Here is a 16697-nt window from a genome sequence, read left to right as displayed (position 1 = left end):
CAGTTTGTCGTTAGACATGAGCGGGGAATTGGAGCGCGCTCTGAGGGATCACTATTTGGCATCGTGTTCTGATAGTTATTGGAACGGGAAAGCGGAGCACACTCTGATGGATCACTATTTGGCAGCGTGTTCTGACCGTTAGTTGCCGGACTCGAGCAGAGGGATAACTGGGTCGGGGTGGTCTCCGCGATACCTGCACTGCCTTTTGTCCGGTTATAAGTACGACCGCCGGCCGTCGGTTAGTCTAGCTTCTGGGCTCCATCACAAGATACAGCTGAGAGTGAGACCTTTTATTACATCCAGTGAATAGGGACCTGTTATGTAACCACACTAGGGCCGGGGATAGATGTCAAACACACACACACACGCGCACACACACACACACACACACACACACACACACACACACACACACACACACACACACACACACACACACACACACACACACACACACACACACACACACACACACTAGGCTCATTCAAGGACCCAAGAAGGTTCAGAGCAGCACACTATACGGAATATATACAGAATGATATTTAATGTACCCTTATATAATTTATATATATATATATATATATTCAGTTGCAGAAGCCTCTATATTACGTTATAGATCAAGTTATGATAAACATTGAATAGCGTATAGGCCTAGAGACGAAGATAGCCTAATTAAAGTAATAACAACAATAGTTATATTGTTGTTGCGAAATTATATTGATAATTAAATAGTAATAATGTCCGCCATCATCTAAAAGAGGGAAACGTGAAGCTACAACTTTTTCCGATGAATCATTAGTCTTGTTTATTACGGTCGCAGACGGCTACATAATAAGTATGACGTCACCCCCCCCCACCTCCCCGCAGCCGCGCACACAAAACACAAGCGCACGCTAAAACTCCCACGCACGCACGCGGGCGCGCACTCACACGGGGAGGACCAGGCGGACCGGCTCCCGCTGACGTCACCACAACACAACCGAGCGGCCGGCGTCGCGCCTTCGTGCAGTGCGCGTGGGGGCCCGTTCATGTTTTCCATGGCGAGCCACGAGAGGACCGAGAGCAGCGCCGGGGGCGAGGATGATGCTGCCGCCGCCGCCGGGCCGGGAGGCCGCGGTGGGCGGCCGGTGGGTGGTGGGCAGGCGGACGGGGAGCCGGAACCGGAGGCCCGGGCGTGGTGGCTGGCGGCCCCACGCCGCCTCTGGAGCTCCGTGAACTGGAGGAGAGGCGCGCGGACGGCCGCGCTGTTCGCCGCCGTCAACAGCGCATTCTGGTGAGCAGCATGACGCAGTGCTTTCTGACTCGTGCAGATATGCGTGTTCAGAGTTTTCTCTAAGAAGGGCAATAGTTGATTTGGAATAAATATGCTTATGATATCGACTAGGTGTTCTTTGACACTATGGCCTGTGATTTGAGCCTTGAACCAAAATGAAAATACAATCTGGATATTGCAGCGACATCAAATAGGACCACCGAATTAAGAGCCCTGATATGCATACACAACGTGCATTCTATAACATTATAATGTATTGACAACATACTTTTATTATAATCTCAATCTGCGGGATTGTGATTTTAAACTCAAGGTGTGTCACTGCTGGTGTTAAGATGGAGGAGTAAACCTGCGGTAAACATTTAAAAGGCTCAGCAATGGCCTATAGATATAACTTCATAGATAAAGTTACATAGATATAGACATATCGATATAGATGTATCTATATAGGTGCAGATATATAGTTCTATAGATATAGATACAGTATATGGTATATCTTTCTCCTCTGTCCTGGGTGTTGGCCCATGTTTTGTTGTCTGGTAAAGTACTTCAGTTCACTACACTTCACCTCAGTGCCTGTATTTACTGGTATGATCACATGTAGTTCCTCATGTGATCACATGTCGTTCCCAATCTGATCACAAGTGACCTGTGGCCCCCAGCCATGACCTGCCCCCCTCCCCTCAGAGGGGCATCAGGTGCCCGGCGGGGGGGCTCGGCAAGGCTGGGGACGTGTGACGGACATGGTGGGCGGTGGGTGGGTGGTCACCTGTCACTAGGGTTACCTAGGTCAACCGTCATCAGGGTTACCTAGGTCCCCTGTCGCAGGGTTACCTGGGTCAGCCATCGTCAGGGTTACCTAGGTCAACCGTCGTCAGGGTTACCTAGGTCACCCGTCGTCAGGGTTACCTAGGTCAACCGTCGTCAGGGTTACCTAATTCACCCGTCGTCAGGGTTGCCTAGTTCACCCGTCGTCAGGGTTACCTAGGTCAACCGTCGTCAGGGTTACCTAGTTCACCCGTCGTCAGGGTTACCTAGGTCAACCGTCGTCAGGGTTGCGTAGGTCCCCTGTCGTCAGGGTTATGTAGCCGCGTGTGGGAGGCAGAGGGGAGGACAATGGTGGCAGAGTAAACTAGTTTGACTAGCTGGGCAGGACGCCATGGCTGCATGTTGTTCCTTTGTTCAACACCCAGCTGATGGAGGGAGGGAGGGGGGAGAGGGAGGGAGGGGGGGAAGAGGGGGGGAGAGGGAGGGAGGGATTAAAGATTAAAAGAGGTGAAATGCAGGAAGGAGTTAGACGGGATGGATGGAAAGAAGGAAAGGCAAACAGAGAACTAGCCTTAGAGAAAACAGATAGATATACAGAGAGACAAACATAGATATAGAGATAGACAGATGGATGTACAAACATAGATATAGAGATAGACAAACTTAGATAGATATACAAACATAGATACACAGATAGATGTGCAAACATAGATATACAGATAGATAAGATTAAATGTACAGATAGACAAACATAGACATACGGATAGACAAACAGAGATAAACAGATAGACAAACATAGATATACAGATAAACAAGCATAGATATACAGAAAGACAAACATAGAAAAACTGACTCACAAACATAGATAAACAAATAGATAGATAAACAGATATACAGATAGACAAACATTGATAGATAAGCAGATAGATCTACAAACATGGATATACAGATAGACAAACAAATGTCGATAGATAGATAGCCGATAGCAATATAGACAGATGGACAGACAAAGGAATAGATAGAGCCACCAGACAGGAAGCTGATGTCAAGTCTCTTGTGATGTACTTCCTGTAGGTTTGTGGCCTTCAGCACAGGTCGGGTGTACTGTCTCCTCTCCCTCTCCCTGGCCGGGGCAGTCACCGTGGCGACTCTCAAAGAGGCGGTCATCTTGTCTGAATCCAGAGGTAGGATCACCACTCATGACACATGACTCCCATGATGCACTGCTCCATCGCAGATGCTGAGCCTTAAAAACGCCAAACCCTTAACTAAACATATGCACACACACACATGTTCCCATGCACGCACATACACTCTATAGATATAAATGACTTAAACCAAAACAGTTATAAGTTAAGTTCTATCCAATTGAAATGAAAATCTAAGAGGTAATGTTTAGGCAGTGTTTATAAGACGTTAATTACATCTTAGAGTATCAAGCCAGAATTCCACCAGTGATTGAAATAGTCAGACAGCATGCTTGGGTTCATAGCCTACATCATCATGTAAATCCTATCTCTGGTTCACCTCGAACGTGAACAAAAACCCCTCATTTATCTCCTCTGCACTGGGAATGTGAGGAGCAGGTGTTACAGTAGCAGCCAGCACCAGAGCTCTGCAGGCGAGTTAGACGCTTATGTTCCAGCCTTTAATCACAGTTCCAGTCTCAAAGGGCATCTCAGACCTCACATTAAACAGTAGCCATGAACCCTTCTCCCTCTAAACCCAGAGGGTACAGACCCTGAGAATGAACCCAGGAGAGGGATCCCTGGTACATTGACCTTTAGGGCATTTAGTAGACGCTTTTATCCAAAGTGATACACAACAATATATCACTGTCTGTACAGTAAGGAGGATGTTCACAGAAACAAGTGCCAAGAACTAACAATCGCTAGGTTAACCCATTCCCCGTATGCAACAAAGATAGATAGGATAAGAGGCTACACCATGCTAAGTACTAAAGATAGCCAGGATACGATGCTACACAATGCTGAGTACTAAAGAGAGCTAGGATAAGAGGCTACACCATGCCAAGTACTAAAGAGAGCTAGGATAAGATGCTACACAATGCTACAAGTACTTAGGTTAGCTTAGGTTAACCCAGTCACCATATACAACACAGATAGATGTCCTCCTCCCAGGACTAAGATGTTTGTTCCTCCAGGGAGGGGAAGGGAGCCCGGCTGAACGGACAGACATAATGGGAAGGCACCAGACAGCTGGTTAGCAGAAAAAAACGTTTGCGATTGTCAGTAGTTTGCGGTGCTGTTCCAGCTGTCCTGTTTAGTCCGGCCGTCAGAAGCAGGAAAAGCTGGCTTGACGGAAACAACACCTCGCCCCTCCCCAGCCAACAGCTTGGCTGTTCTCCTCACACCACAGGTCAAGGCATAACTCCCGTCTTGTGACTGTTCTGTAGCCATGCTAGATAGCAGGTAGCCCTCGCGTGTCCGATCAATACAGATCAGGGCAATCTGAACAGCACTTGCTAATGCTGTGGTTTGTGCTGGGGAGTTTAATGTGCTCAGAAATTGCATTTGTTGTTGATGTAAGACTAACAGTGAGTAACAGTTTATCCATCTATCTATCTTTGTATATAGGGTTAGCATATATATATATAGCTAGTTGGCCTACACGTCAGACGTGCCCTAAATTGTAATCACGTTAAGAGTGTTCTTAAACCTTTTCTTCCATCGGTTGTTCAACATGATAGCATGTCCAGTGGATTGGTTCCCTGACTCAGCCTGTGGGCAAAGAGGAGAGAAAAAGGTCCCTTAGAGCTGAAATGGCTCTCAGGGGAAAGGGACAGGGCAGGTTTGATGAAGGCCCCTTGATGGTGAGATGGTTTGAACATCTATCAACGGTTCTTTATTTTCCATGTTCTGCTGACCTCTAGATCCTCCTATTTCTTATTCCTTGTCCTGAGTTTCTTTTCAGAGGTAGATTCTTAGTAAACAGCTCAACACGATAACATTACATTCAAGATGAATCCCATAATAAATGCTCACACCACTCAGCCACAAGGTTTGGATGAGAGGTCTTTTATGTTAGATAGATAACATAACGGGTAGAAACATCTTGAACGCTCGTTGGGTCGTACATGTCATGTCTGTCCTGGTCTGAAAGACGTCTCCTCTCTCCACAGTGATGGACCTCTGGAGCCGAGTCACAAGACGGTACGTCTGATCTTCCTCTTAGCCTCTGTACTGTCTAACCCAGGGGTCTCAAACTTACCTGGGGGCCGCTGGAGGTAGAGTCTGGGTCAGGCTGGGCCACATCAAGTATTCCACGTTAGATCACGTTGGCTATGTAATCGCTGACAACAGGGGACATTTCTTTGTGGTTGGTGGAAACTGGGACATTTTAGCGTCCTTTGGCTTTTGTCGGGACTCATGACACGCAACTCAAAATTGGGTCTGTCCCGGCAAACCCGGGACATCTGGTCACCCTATCACAAGTGATAAAAAAGCATGGCAAGCGACTCAGCAAAAATGTGCGTTTGACAACAACGCGCTGGCCGCACTAATACTAAACTTTGATGTCAAGTAGGGGGCCACAAAATATCATCCCGTGGGCCTCAATTGGCCCCCGGGCCGCGAGTTTGAGATCCCTGGTCTAACCCCTACTACCTGCTCCTAATGACCTGTCTTTGTACTGTCTAACCCTTACCTGCTCCTTAATGACCTGTCTCTGTACTGTCTAACCCCTACCTGCTCCTTAATGACCTGTCTCTGTACTGTCTAACCCCTACCTACTCCCTAAGGACCCGTCTCAGAATCCACTGTAAGATGCTTTGGATAATGTGTCTTCTGTTAAATGACTAAAGAGATGGTTTGTTAAAAATGAAATGAAATTCCTTTACTAATACTAACATCGATGTGCTGGGATGGCATATAGACCTACAGACAGACAGACAGACAGACAGGCAGGCAGACAGCCAGACGGAAGAGAGGAAGGAACATTCTGATTGACAGAAAAAGTTACTGACAAAGACGTGTGTGTTTTTATTCTCGAACGCCTCGTTATGCCACACACCACCACAAGGGGGAGCTGTTGGGCTGAAGCAAAACAGCTCTTACATACAAATAAGATATCAATGAGCTCATCGAAGTGCTTCAACCTATACATCCGAATACAGGATGCCTGTCTACCTACCATTTACAATTGAGTCATTAGACAGACTCTTCAATACAACGCCACTGAGCGATAGATATAGACATAGAATCTACATCTATTATAGATATAGATATAGGGTACACAGCTCATAGGAATATATGTCTATATGTTTATATCAATCTGTGTACCGATATCTGTATCTATATTTGTATATCTATAGGTCGTCACATGTTGTTGTCTGTCAGAGCTGTGTTGTGAGATACTGAGCGTCTGGCAAGGGCTCATGGGAGATAACTCTACCAAGGAAGCACGCTGACAGCTGCAGGTGTGTGTGTGTGTATCTGCACAATAACACCAGCATTAGCATAGCTCACTCTGACGCTCCAGACACAAACATCCCCCGCTGCGAGGGGCTCCACAAGAGTAAACACACTCTCTCTCTCTCTCTCTCTCTCTCTCTCTCTCTCTCTCGAAATTTCTGAAAACATTACGCAACACGCCCTCAGATCTCAGTGAGACGGAATCCTGAGAGACCTGGCACACACACACTCACGAGCCACACTACACTTTCCTAATTTCTACTAAATGTGTCTACACATTCACTGTGTGTGTGTGTGTGTGTGTGTGTGTGTGTGTGTGTGTGTGTGTGTGTGTGTGTGTGTGTGTGTGTGTGTGTGTGTGTGTGTGTGTGTGTGTGTGTGTGCGTGTGTGTGTGTCCTATTATTTTAGTGATATGTGTGTGTGTGTGTTAGTGATATGTGTGTGTGTGTGTGTGTGTGTGTGTGTGTGTGTGTGTGTGTGTGTGTGTGTGTGTGTGTGTGTGTGTGTGTGTGTGTGTGTGTTTCTTATTGTGTTAGTGATAAGTTTGTGTGTAGTGATAAGTGTGTGTGTGTGTGTATGTTAGTGATGTGTGTGTGTTTGTTCTTATTGTGTAAGTGGTGTGTTTACGTGTGTGTGTGTGTGTGTGTGTGTGTGTGTGTGTGTGTGTGTGTGTGTGTGTGTGTGTGTGTGTGTGTGTGTGTGTGTGTGTGTGTGTGGTTGTGTAGGATGACACAACTACTTGTTCACTAGCATAACAACTAAAAGTCCCCTCAAGATGCCTTCCAGCCAATCACATCCTTCCTCTCAAAGGATCAGCAGGTGTGGCTGATAAGGCTCGCCCTGATTGGTCAGTGGGTCCATGCCCAGAGCTCAGTACCGCGAATGTCGCCGTGACAACAGGCCTGGCTGCTGTGTCGATGACATCATAATGTTTCAAATACTAAACATGAAGCCTGACAGACGGACAGGAAAGGTGTTCAAACATGTAGAGACAAACACACCGGCAATTAGTCCGGTTAGCAATGTCGGACAATGTTCTATAATATGTCTGCTGAATTATCCCTTCAAAAGAGTATTCACCCTGAAGCAACTGTGTGTTTGATTACGCTAGTGCTAACGCTAGCGCCTGACAAAGCACTGTTACCCAACTTCTGAGAAAGCATCCGCCAGGACGGGTCTGTCGCTCCCCCCCACTCATCATAGGCTGGATGTTGTTGTTTATGCCCGAGTCGATGATGCAATCACAATGTTCCAATCAACCAATCAGCACTCACTGTTGACACGTACACACACACCTCCAAACCACGCCCACTGTAGGACATACCTTCACACCCGAGGCCTAACTATGATGGGATCACTGCAGGTCACCCTGACCATGAATAAGCACAATTAGCGAGAAAGACAGAGAGGAGATGGAGAGATCAGAGAGAGAGACAGGGGGAGGAGGGAGGGTGAGAGAGAGAGAGAGAGAGAGAGAGAGAGAGAGAGAGAGAGAGAGAGAGAGAGAGAGAGAGAGAGAGAGAGAGAGAGAGAGAGAGAGAGAGAATGGTCGGGCCGCGGGGGTCCGGTCTCCTGGGTCACTCCAGGGGAGTTCAGAGAGAGCTTTAGGAGGGCTGATCTCACCCAACACCCCCCCCCCCCCCGACCCCCTCACCACCCTTACACCAACCACCCCCCCGTCCCCCCAGCTCCCAGATCCCTCGTTTAAAGACCAACTCATAAACAGCAACTCGCTGAGCCCCTCTGTGTTGCCCCCTCCTTACCCCTTTTCCACCCCCCCTCCCTTCCGCCCCCCCCCCCCCCCCCCCCCCCCCCCAGCTCGTGATGGCCGGCCGGTAGGAATTCAGTGTGACCCGTCTATTTTTAGACAGGCTTGTTGAAATACCCGCGCTGGGGGGCTTGACGGCAGATAATCACAAGTTGCTTCGCGTTGAGTCACACGTACACAACCTCTGCCCGACCCGCACGCCGGAACCTTCTGCTGGGATTACCTTCGTGGACCATCTCACTTTGCCGCCCAAGACAGACCCATCCTCCGTTTCTCCTCCGCCGTCTGGTCCTCCGATCCACGTGGTGGTCAAAACCTCGCCGTGAAGACAAACCGCCCTGAACCGGATCTCCTGAACCTCCTGGCCCAATGTCCTGCAAGGAGTCAGGGACGAGGTAGAGGATGGGAGCTGAGGGGTGGTCTGGTCAGCGAGGAGGTAGTCCCTCTGACCACTGACTGGTGTGTCTCAGCAGGACTGAGGGGGAGGCAGCATCTCTGAGTTTGTGTTCAGATCAGTAATGTGCTGAGGAGTAGTTCTGGTTGACTACATCAGGACTGAGGTGGGGCACCATCTCTGGGTGTATTGGATGCAGGCATGAGGTTGATGAAGCAGTGTTGTTCTGAAGGAGAGACAGGGTAGACTGATGAAGGCCGGGATAGAGAACATCCGGCCTGTGGCGGCATGTGGCTCAGGAGATAGAGCTGGTTGGCTGTTCGATCCCCGGCTCCTCTTGGTGTCGAGGTGGGCCTGAGCAAGACGCCTCACCCTGACTGCTCCTGACCAGCTGGCTGTCGCCCTGCATGGTTGACTCCGCCGTCCGTGTGTGAATTTGTGCATTAATGGGTGAATGTCAGGCAATATGTAAAGCACTTTGAGTGGCCACTGGTATAAAAGCACGGTATAAATGAAGTGCATTTACCATTTTACATTGACAGGATCCTTTTTGTTCTCATGGTTAGAGCTTTGCCTGTCGGCTCCGTGCTCAGGGCACCTTGAAATTGTTTATATTAAATAGTCAAGTATTACACAGACAAAGAAACTTTGTCCATGGGCTTCTAGCGGTTTCTATTCAGGTGCGCGTCTCCACGGTCGTGGGTCCTCTATACCCTGGGGTTCTGCTGAACCACTGTTCAGTGTAGATTAGGACTGCAGAGCACTGGGAAGTCGACTGTCAACACAGATCATAAACACACACTAGCTGCTTCAGAGGTCAAGTTACTGTGTCACACAAACACACACACACACACACACACACACACACACACACACACACACACACGCACACGCACACACACGCACAAACTATATTTACTTCCACACACGTGCTGAAACGCCTGGTATTGTGGCCTGCACTTGTCTGCCTGCTTCTATGTGTGAATAAATACATTGTAAATATCCTCCCATGTATAAATAGATATATTCTATCATAAATACAGCGAGGCCTGTATTATACTCTATATTCAAACCCAGCCAGGGTAGGTCTGGAGCTCAGGGCGCGTGGGGTCACTAAGGGCCGAGGCTTCAGCAGCTCAGCTGATCAACAGCTGGCCCCGGACAGGTTCAGACCAGACCCCGGACCCCTGTCTCCCCCACCAGACCCCACCAGACCCCCAGACCCCGGACCCCTGTCTCCCCCCCCCACCAGACCCCACCAGACCCCCAGACCCCGGACCATCTGTCCCCCCACCTGGTCCCCAATTCAACAGACCAGAGTCTAGAGTGCGGACCTCCTGGATCGAGACTCCTCTAGATCTCCAGACCTCCAGACTCCACCAGTAAATCTGAAGGAGGTCAGGTTGTCCATCTTGATCATGTGGTCTGTAATTGAGTCCTGTGATTGGACGTTGGGTTAGCTGGTCGGACAGTCGGTAGTTGGTCAACTGGTTGGTGGTCGGATTATTTATGTTGGATTGTGTCATGTTGCTGGTCATGTTGTCGGTTGGTTTACCGGTCAGTAATGTGTGTAGTTGTTTGTGTGTTTTCGGTTGTCCAATACACATGTCCGACTGGTTGCCCTGGCGACGCACCGCCTTCCAGGAAGACGAAACCATAATCTGACCGCCAATCGCCAGACGGACGTGTGATCAGAAGATCTTCCATGTCGCCTTTCCGGCTAACCACGTTCCAGAGAGGCTGCTGCCGGGGGCGCAGGGAGACGGAGAGGGAGGGGGGGGAGTCAGGTGAATGGGTTCAGGAGGGAAGGGGGAGGGTGGGTTGGCTCAGCCACACGTAGCACCATGTGGTGGTTAGGTCTCCACCACTACAACAAGGCCAGGCCTGGTGCCAGTTTCCAGCCCGCTGGTGGTGCCAGGGGTATTCTGGGACGCATGGAACATTGTTATGACTAATCAGGCCGCACTCAGTAAGTGGACTGGAATGCCACCAAACAGCTGTGTGTGTGTGTGTGTGTGTGTGTGTGTGTGTGTGTGTGTGTGTGTGTGTGTGTGTGTGTGTGTGTGTGTGTGTGTGTGTGTGTGTGTGTGTGTGTGTGTGTGTGTGTGTCTGTGTCTGTGTTGTCCTCTGAAAAGTGCCAAGTCACGTTCATGCCATCCTCAGTTTGGACTACAGGGTAACTAATGGATTTTTTTGTACCAAACCTTCACTTCATCAATGACTATTTAGAAACGTGTCACTCTGCCTTGTAACTTTTGCCTGTATATATTTAGCACTCAACCACCGACAAGCAGTAAAAAACAGCTGATAGAATCCTGGGCAGTAACAACGGCAACAAATGTGGCCTTTCACTATGGGAAGTTAACATAAACATCGTAAACATCGTACACCAGCCAACACGGTCACACGGGCACGGTGTTATTACCAACCACTCGTACACACAAGGGCGTCCATTTTGTGCTTGACAGATGAAAAGGGGTCTTGTGAGTTCCTTAAGCTAGTGTGCTAGCATGCTAGGTTTTTAGAGGGACCTAAGCATGCTAGGCGTTTAGAGGGACCTGGTCATGCTAGGTTTTTACAGGGACCTGGTCATGCTAGGTGTTAACAGGGTTCTGGTCATGCTAGGTTTTGAAGATTTTATAAACATTTTTACTGGATCTTAGGACCACAGGTGGGAACCAAACTTGGGTCGCTACAAGGCCTATGTTGTTTGCACACTAACAGGGTTTAGCCCTCGAGCCACCGTTTTGTTGCCTTTCACTGGTTATGTTATTTGTAAACGTAGAATTAGTTAGTATTTGTAATTAGCAATCAATTCATGAAGTAAGAGTTCTTACTCTTAAAGATGCATCTAGTTTGTTTTCCGTTCTCTTATTTAGTTTTAGTTATAGATCACCACTGTTTTGGCGGGAAACTGAGACATTTTCCCGCCAAACTCTTTCCCGCCAATTCAATGTGGCTTATTTGGGACACGTTAAATTGTGGTCTAAATAGACAAACCACGTTCCTTCGACTGTTGACACCATTGAAGGTTGTAATCTAAATACAGTTTGATCCTTGGCCCGACTTCAGTCAGAATCTCACTCTTAAAGATTGTTCTACTTTCCGATCACATGTCGATAATAAACCTCCAGCTTTAAAGGTCCTTTAACCCTGTAGCTCCATGCCCATTCAGCGTTAGGTTCTCTGCGCTACATACATTGCTATATAGGGTATGTTGTGTCAGTTTTGGCACCGGTGAACGCACTGCTGTTGATATCGTGTTCCCTAGCCACGTGCACGCTCATCTCACGCCCGCCATGCACGCCTCATATCACCCTCGCCGTGCACGTTAATACCTGGAAGTCGGCCGTCTCCTCGGGTTTCCGAGCTCCTCAGGCGTTGCACTCTTCCTAGAAGTTTCCCCGGGTGCCTCTGACTGTTGTTGTGTCACCGGAACACCCTGATGACATCATAGATCTCCTGGTCTATCACGGGTTGGGAGCTGATGGCCACGGCCTCATTAGGGATGGAGATATATAAGGGTCGCAGGAAACAAAGAATGTTATGTCGGATTATTAGAAGGGATAACAAAATGGATCTGATCTTAAACTATCCATCTTGACTTTGGGCTGATTTGTTTATTTCTTGGTATGTTTATGATGTGTGTGGGTTGATGGTTCTACTACTGTGTCTATGATGTATGTGTGCTCTGAGATCTCATACCACTGTGTGTGTAGATGTTTGTGGGCTCTGACGTCTCATACCGCTGTGTGTGTAGATGTGTCTGGTTAGATGTGTTTGTGCTGACGTGTCATACCGCTGTGTGTGTGTGTGTGTGTGTGTAGATGAGTGTGTTGATTTGTGCGTGTGTAGATGTTTGTGTGCTAATGTCTCATACTGCTGTGTGTTGCTCTGCCAGCTGGAAGCTGATGGACCCAGGGGAGTCTGGGGGGTCGGAGACAGAACCTCCCGTCAGCCAGGCCTTCAAGCTCTTCCTCCAGGAGACCTCCTCCTTCAAGCAGCAGAACCCCGGCAAGGTCAGAACCTCAGGGTCCAAACACATCTCCATGGTCTGAAGTACAGGGTCAGAACCACATCTCCAGTGTCAGGTCCGACCAACAACTACACCAGAAGGTCCAAATAGTGTCCACAGTCAAGCCTTTGCCAGGTACTCAAACAGGAACGTTGTACTGGATTCTGATTGGGTCCTGACAAGAATTGTTCTTACAAAGGCAAGACTAGGGAGATGGTTATGGAGATGGTTTTGGACCACACAAAAAGGTGCAAACACATGTCCATAGTCAAGGTTCTTCTGAAGGCTGGACTGGATTGGGGTTTGGACTGAACCAGATCGAGGCTTGGCCTTCTTTGTGGACACTCTGGTGAACCAGAACTCAGAATGAAGCCCTGTTGGGAGGACATGTTGGATATTAACGTGAGGTTCTCCATTTTTCTCCTAGTTTTGCTTGCTGGTCTGCAGCCTGTGCACCTTCTTCGCCGTCCTAGGGCGGTACATTCCAGGCATCGTCGTTTCCTATGTCCTAAGTATGACTTTCTTTTGTATTAAAAGTACAATTTTTCCTTGTATATTGTTAATACAACATTTTTAGGGACATTTGTTTACCAATAACGATTGCTATACTCCCTACCTTCTGGGTCTGCCTTAAACTTCAAAGCCAATGACTTCCTGGTCAACACCTCCATTCTGACCCCTTCCTGTCACTGTCCCCTGCAGTACTAGGAGTCTTTCTGTGGCCCCTGATCTCCTCCCAGGAGTTTGCCTTGTGGCTGAAGCCAGTTCTGCAGAAGCTGGACTTCGGCGTAGGCCAGTTCCTCCAGAGGATCAAAGATAACCATGGTAACGTGATGAGGACTTCAGCCTCACGACAGCTTACAGACCTTCACTATTTACTACTATTTAGTCATTTGTACCTTTTAATCCAGAAAGACCCACAGTGGATAAAGATATAGGTAATGAAGAAGCAGGGAGGGGACAGGATGCCTGCGGATAGACATTGGGGATCAAACCTGGATCCTTAAGTCTGGGATTGAATCACCCTAACCACTATAGATCTAATTGGTAAATTCATCAATTCATCTAGTAAAATAAATGAAGGAGATACTGGACCTTTCACGAAGAAGACTTTCACGTTCTGAACCTGAAAGTCGAAGTACTAGTTAATACCAGGTTATATTGCTTTTGTATTCATAACTAGTATCTGCAACCTTCAGTATAGTACCAGCATCATACGTACGTACGGACACACGAACTGAGTCTGACAGCTCCACCAAGCTCATGTCATTGTCTCGTTGTCTGTCCGCTGAGCCGGTAAATCCTGCTCAGACCCAATGTCTCCTTCCAGAGCGGAGACTGCTCCAGGCCACGTCGGAGAAGGAGAGCATCGAGGCGGACCTCTCCTCCCTGTTCCCCAAGGTCAGCTGACCCCCTCCCCCACCAATAACATTACACCGTCTGCTCACCGACAGAACCCTATTCCTCCTTGTTGTGTACAGTGAGCACAGCGGTGTGGTTTTCTCTGTTCAGTTGTCACCATCGCATACAATGGTGACCCTGGTAACCATCGGTTTCCACGGGAACAAACTTCATTTATTGTAAAGCTCCATCATAATGAACCTCAAAGCACCTTCCTGGCCGTGGTGTTGCGGGTGAGCGTTGAGGGCGGAGATAACATCTGTCTGCCTTCTCCTCCCCAGCTGGACTCCACTGCCTGTAAGGAGATGTCCGTCTCAGACACAGAGGTCTCAGACGTCACCTGGACCGACAACGGGACCTTCAACCTGTCAGAGGGCCATACCCCGCAGACAGACAACTCAGAAGGTGTGTTCACCGACCATCCGGTAGACACACACCCGCCTGTATCCTGTTTCTGACCCTCACCAACACTCGTGTTCCTTCTCCTCCAATAACAGACCTCGATAAGGAGGAAGCCTTCATCGGGGGCCTCCCAGAGTTCCCCTCGCTGGACAACGGCGCGGGAACAAACGGAGACGATGACGACGACCTCAGCATCGGCCTGCCCACCCCGCCCACGCGGGCCCGGCGGCCAATCAGGTCCAAGCACACCTCGGCGGCCCCGCCCCGCCGGGACCCCACCGACCAGGCCATGGACCTCGTCAACCAGATGGCGAGCGACGCCATCGCCGCCGCAGTAACGGCCGCCATCCAGGAGAGGATAGAAGCCGCTGTCGGCATGGCGATCCCCGCCGAAGTCCTGGCCATGTCTAGGTCTAGACGCCCAGAATGCAACACGGCCCTGCTGCCCATCGCGCTGGCGGGGGAGTCGGAGTCCGACAGCGAGGTGGAGGACTTTGAGCTACTGGACCAGTCGGAGCTGGAACAGCTGGATAAGGAGCTGGGCCTGGCCGTCAGGAGCCAGCTGACCCAGGAGGAGGGGCCGAGTCCGGAGGCCACACCCGGCAACGAGGCCTCCTCCCCGGGGTTCTTCTCCAAGCTGCTGGGCCGCCACTGATGGAGGTGGAAGAGGTGGGAGAGGAGGGTACCGAGGACTTAAGGGGTGTGGGATGGGGGTTCTTCAGAGATAACCGCAGGCGATCATGGGAAGGAGACATCCACTTTTCACCTTTTTCCGCCGGAGACTTGGTTAAAGTTTGTGTCAGCCGTGTGCGGGCCTCTAAGATGAGGGGGGTATGATGTCAGGGTCACTTTGATAGATCGACTGGACATCGATTTATTAATCGGCTGTTTTAGGTGATGAGAGTTTTGGTGGTGAATCGATGTTGCTGTTAACATTTTCAATGCCTCTTTAAGTCGTTGTAATTGACTACCATTGATTGTAGCTTGATGGAAGTTTGGACTACAAATAAAACGTTTTTCAGTGTTACAGTCATCTTAAAGGCGGTACTACGGGTTGTTTGTAATTCTAGCGGTACAGATGTACATCCACGTGATGTGTCATCATTCATTGGCTTTGTGTTGAGGAGCTAGGGTTCTGTCCAATAACATCGCTGCTGATCCAAGGTGTGAGAGTTGACACCTTATGCGTCCAACATGCTAATCGACTACATCCCCCAGAATTCCACAGCCATATTGCACCTGAAATACAGTTTGACCATCACCTGTGGTTCTCAAGTAACCAGCCTCATGAAACAAACTCATAACCGATGTAGGCTGGTGTGAGGCACGAGAAATAATGAAAGATGTTAGACAACGGTTATTTTATATTTTTGTGTTTTTTATTTTTGTATGCTTTTTTTTTTAGTTGAGAGCCTTGGTTTTCGATATGACATGCAGCGAGGTCTCCTCATATTATGCATGTGATTCTCATTCAGCCATAAACTTACATTACACTTACATTTTGGTTTGGTGTTGTTGCGAGAGAGCTACATGGGAAGGACCATGCATTACCTGGTTTATTATCATTTGCATCAGTGACCCGTCCATCACCATGATCAAACATCATGGTCGACCAGACCATAGTTTGCGGTGTCATTGGGAGATTTTTTGGCCACAGCCTCCTTGTTGAGGACAAGAAGAAAACATTGAGCCGGGGATTGAGTTAAAATGGTCGCCTCTGTCGCCTTGGTTATTCAAACTATAACAGTGTCTTCTTCTGCCGTCCAAACATATGTAGATCCGTGCCTTGGACAATACAAGGTGTTACTTTTACCAAAAAGACACGCTGTATTCTAAAACCCTTTTAATGAATCCCTTACTTAACGTTCATAGAGATCATCTCACTTTTTTTTTGCAAGGTCACTCTATGCTGATGAAACGATAATGACTTAAAAGTACACGGCTGGTTAGCTCACACAGGAATGCATCATTCACCTGTTAAATCCCACAAAGGTTTTGAGTTTATTTTAACAAATCCTATCTGCCTCTAATCGTTCGGCCTTACAGTGAACAGAATATCTACTCCACATGTCCGATATCTTGTGAGTTCCAAACCTACATTCTAAATGCTAATCATAGTTATATATATGTATGTAACTGATCTCTAAACTGTCAATAAAATAATCAAATTACACGTGTTGTACTTTTAGTCTGGGGTGAACATTTAACAAATATTTCTTTGAATATATGCAAATCTCTAAGA

At 48.4% G+C, this 16697-nt stretch overlaps 1 protein-coding gene across 2 annotated transcripts; it reads left to right on the top strand.

The window, feature by feature from the left end:
• Positions 1-1022: 1022 nt before the first annotated feature.
• Positions 1023-16633, top strand: retreg1 (reticulophagy regulator 1). Of its 2 annotated transcripts, XM_056596731.1 has the most exons (9): positions 1023-1273; positions 3116-3225; positions 5184-5214; positions 12539-12656; positions 13080-13164; positions 13355-13477; positions 13983-14053; positions 14335-14458; positions 14551-15110. In XM_056596731.1, exons 1-9 carry the CDS (start codon positions 1029-1031, stop codon positions 15108-15110), a joined length of 1467 nt encoding a protein of 488 aa, XP_056452706.1. In that variant the 5' UTR covers positions 1023-1028. The 2 variants fall into 2 exon arrangements, with proteins under 2 accessions (XP_056452706.1, XP_056452707.1); XM_056596732.1 differs by lacking the exons at positions 1023-1273; positions 3116-3225; positions 5184-5214 and adding an exon at positions 8380-8638 and having other exon boundaries at positions 14551-16633.
• The last annotated feature ends 64 nt before the right edge of the window (positions 16634-16697 follow it).

The sequence above is a fragment of the Gadus chalcogrammus genome, chromosome 8, assembly GCF_026213295.1.
Source record: "Gadus chalcogrammus isolate NIFS_2021 chromosome 8, NIFS_Gcha_1.0, whole genome shotgun sequence".
Lineage (NCBI taxonomy): Eukaryota > Metazoa > Chordata > Actinopteri > Gadiformes > Gadidae > Gadus > Gadus chalcogrammus.
This window is presented reverse-complemented; position numbering and strand designations above follow the sequence as displayed.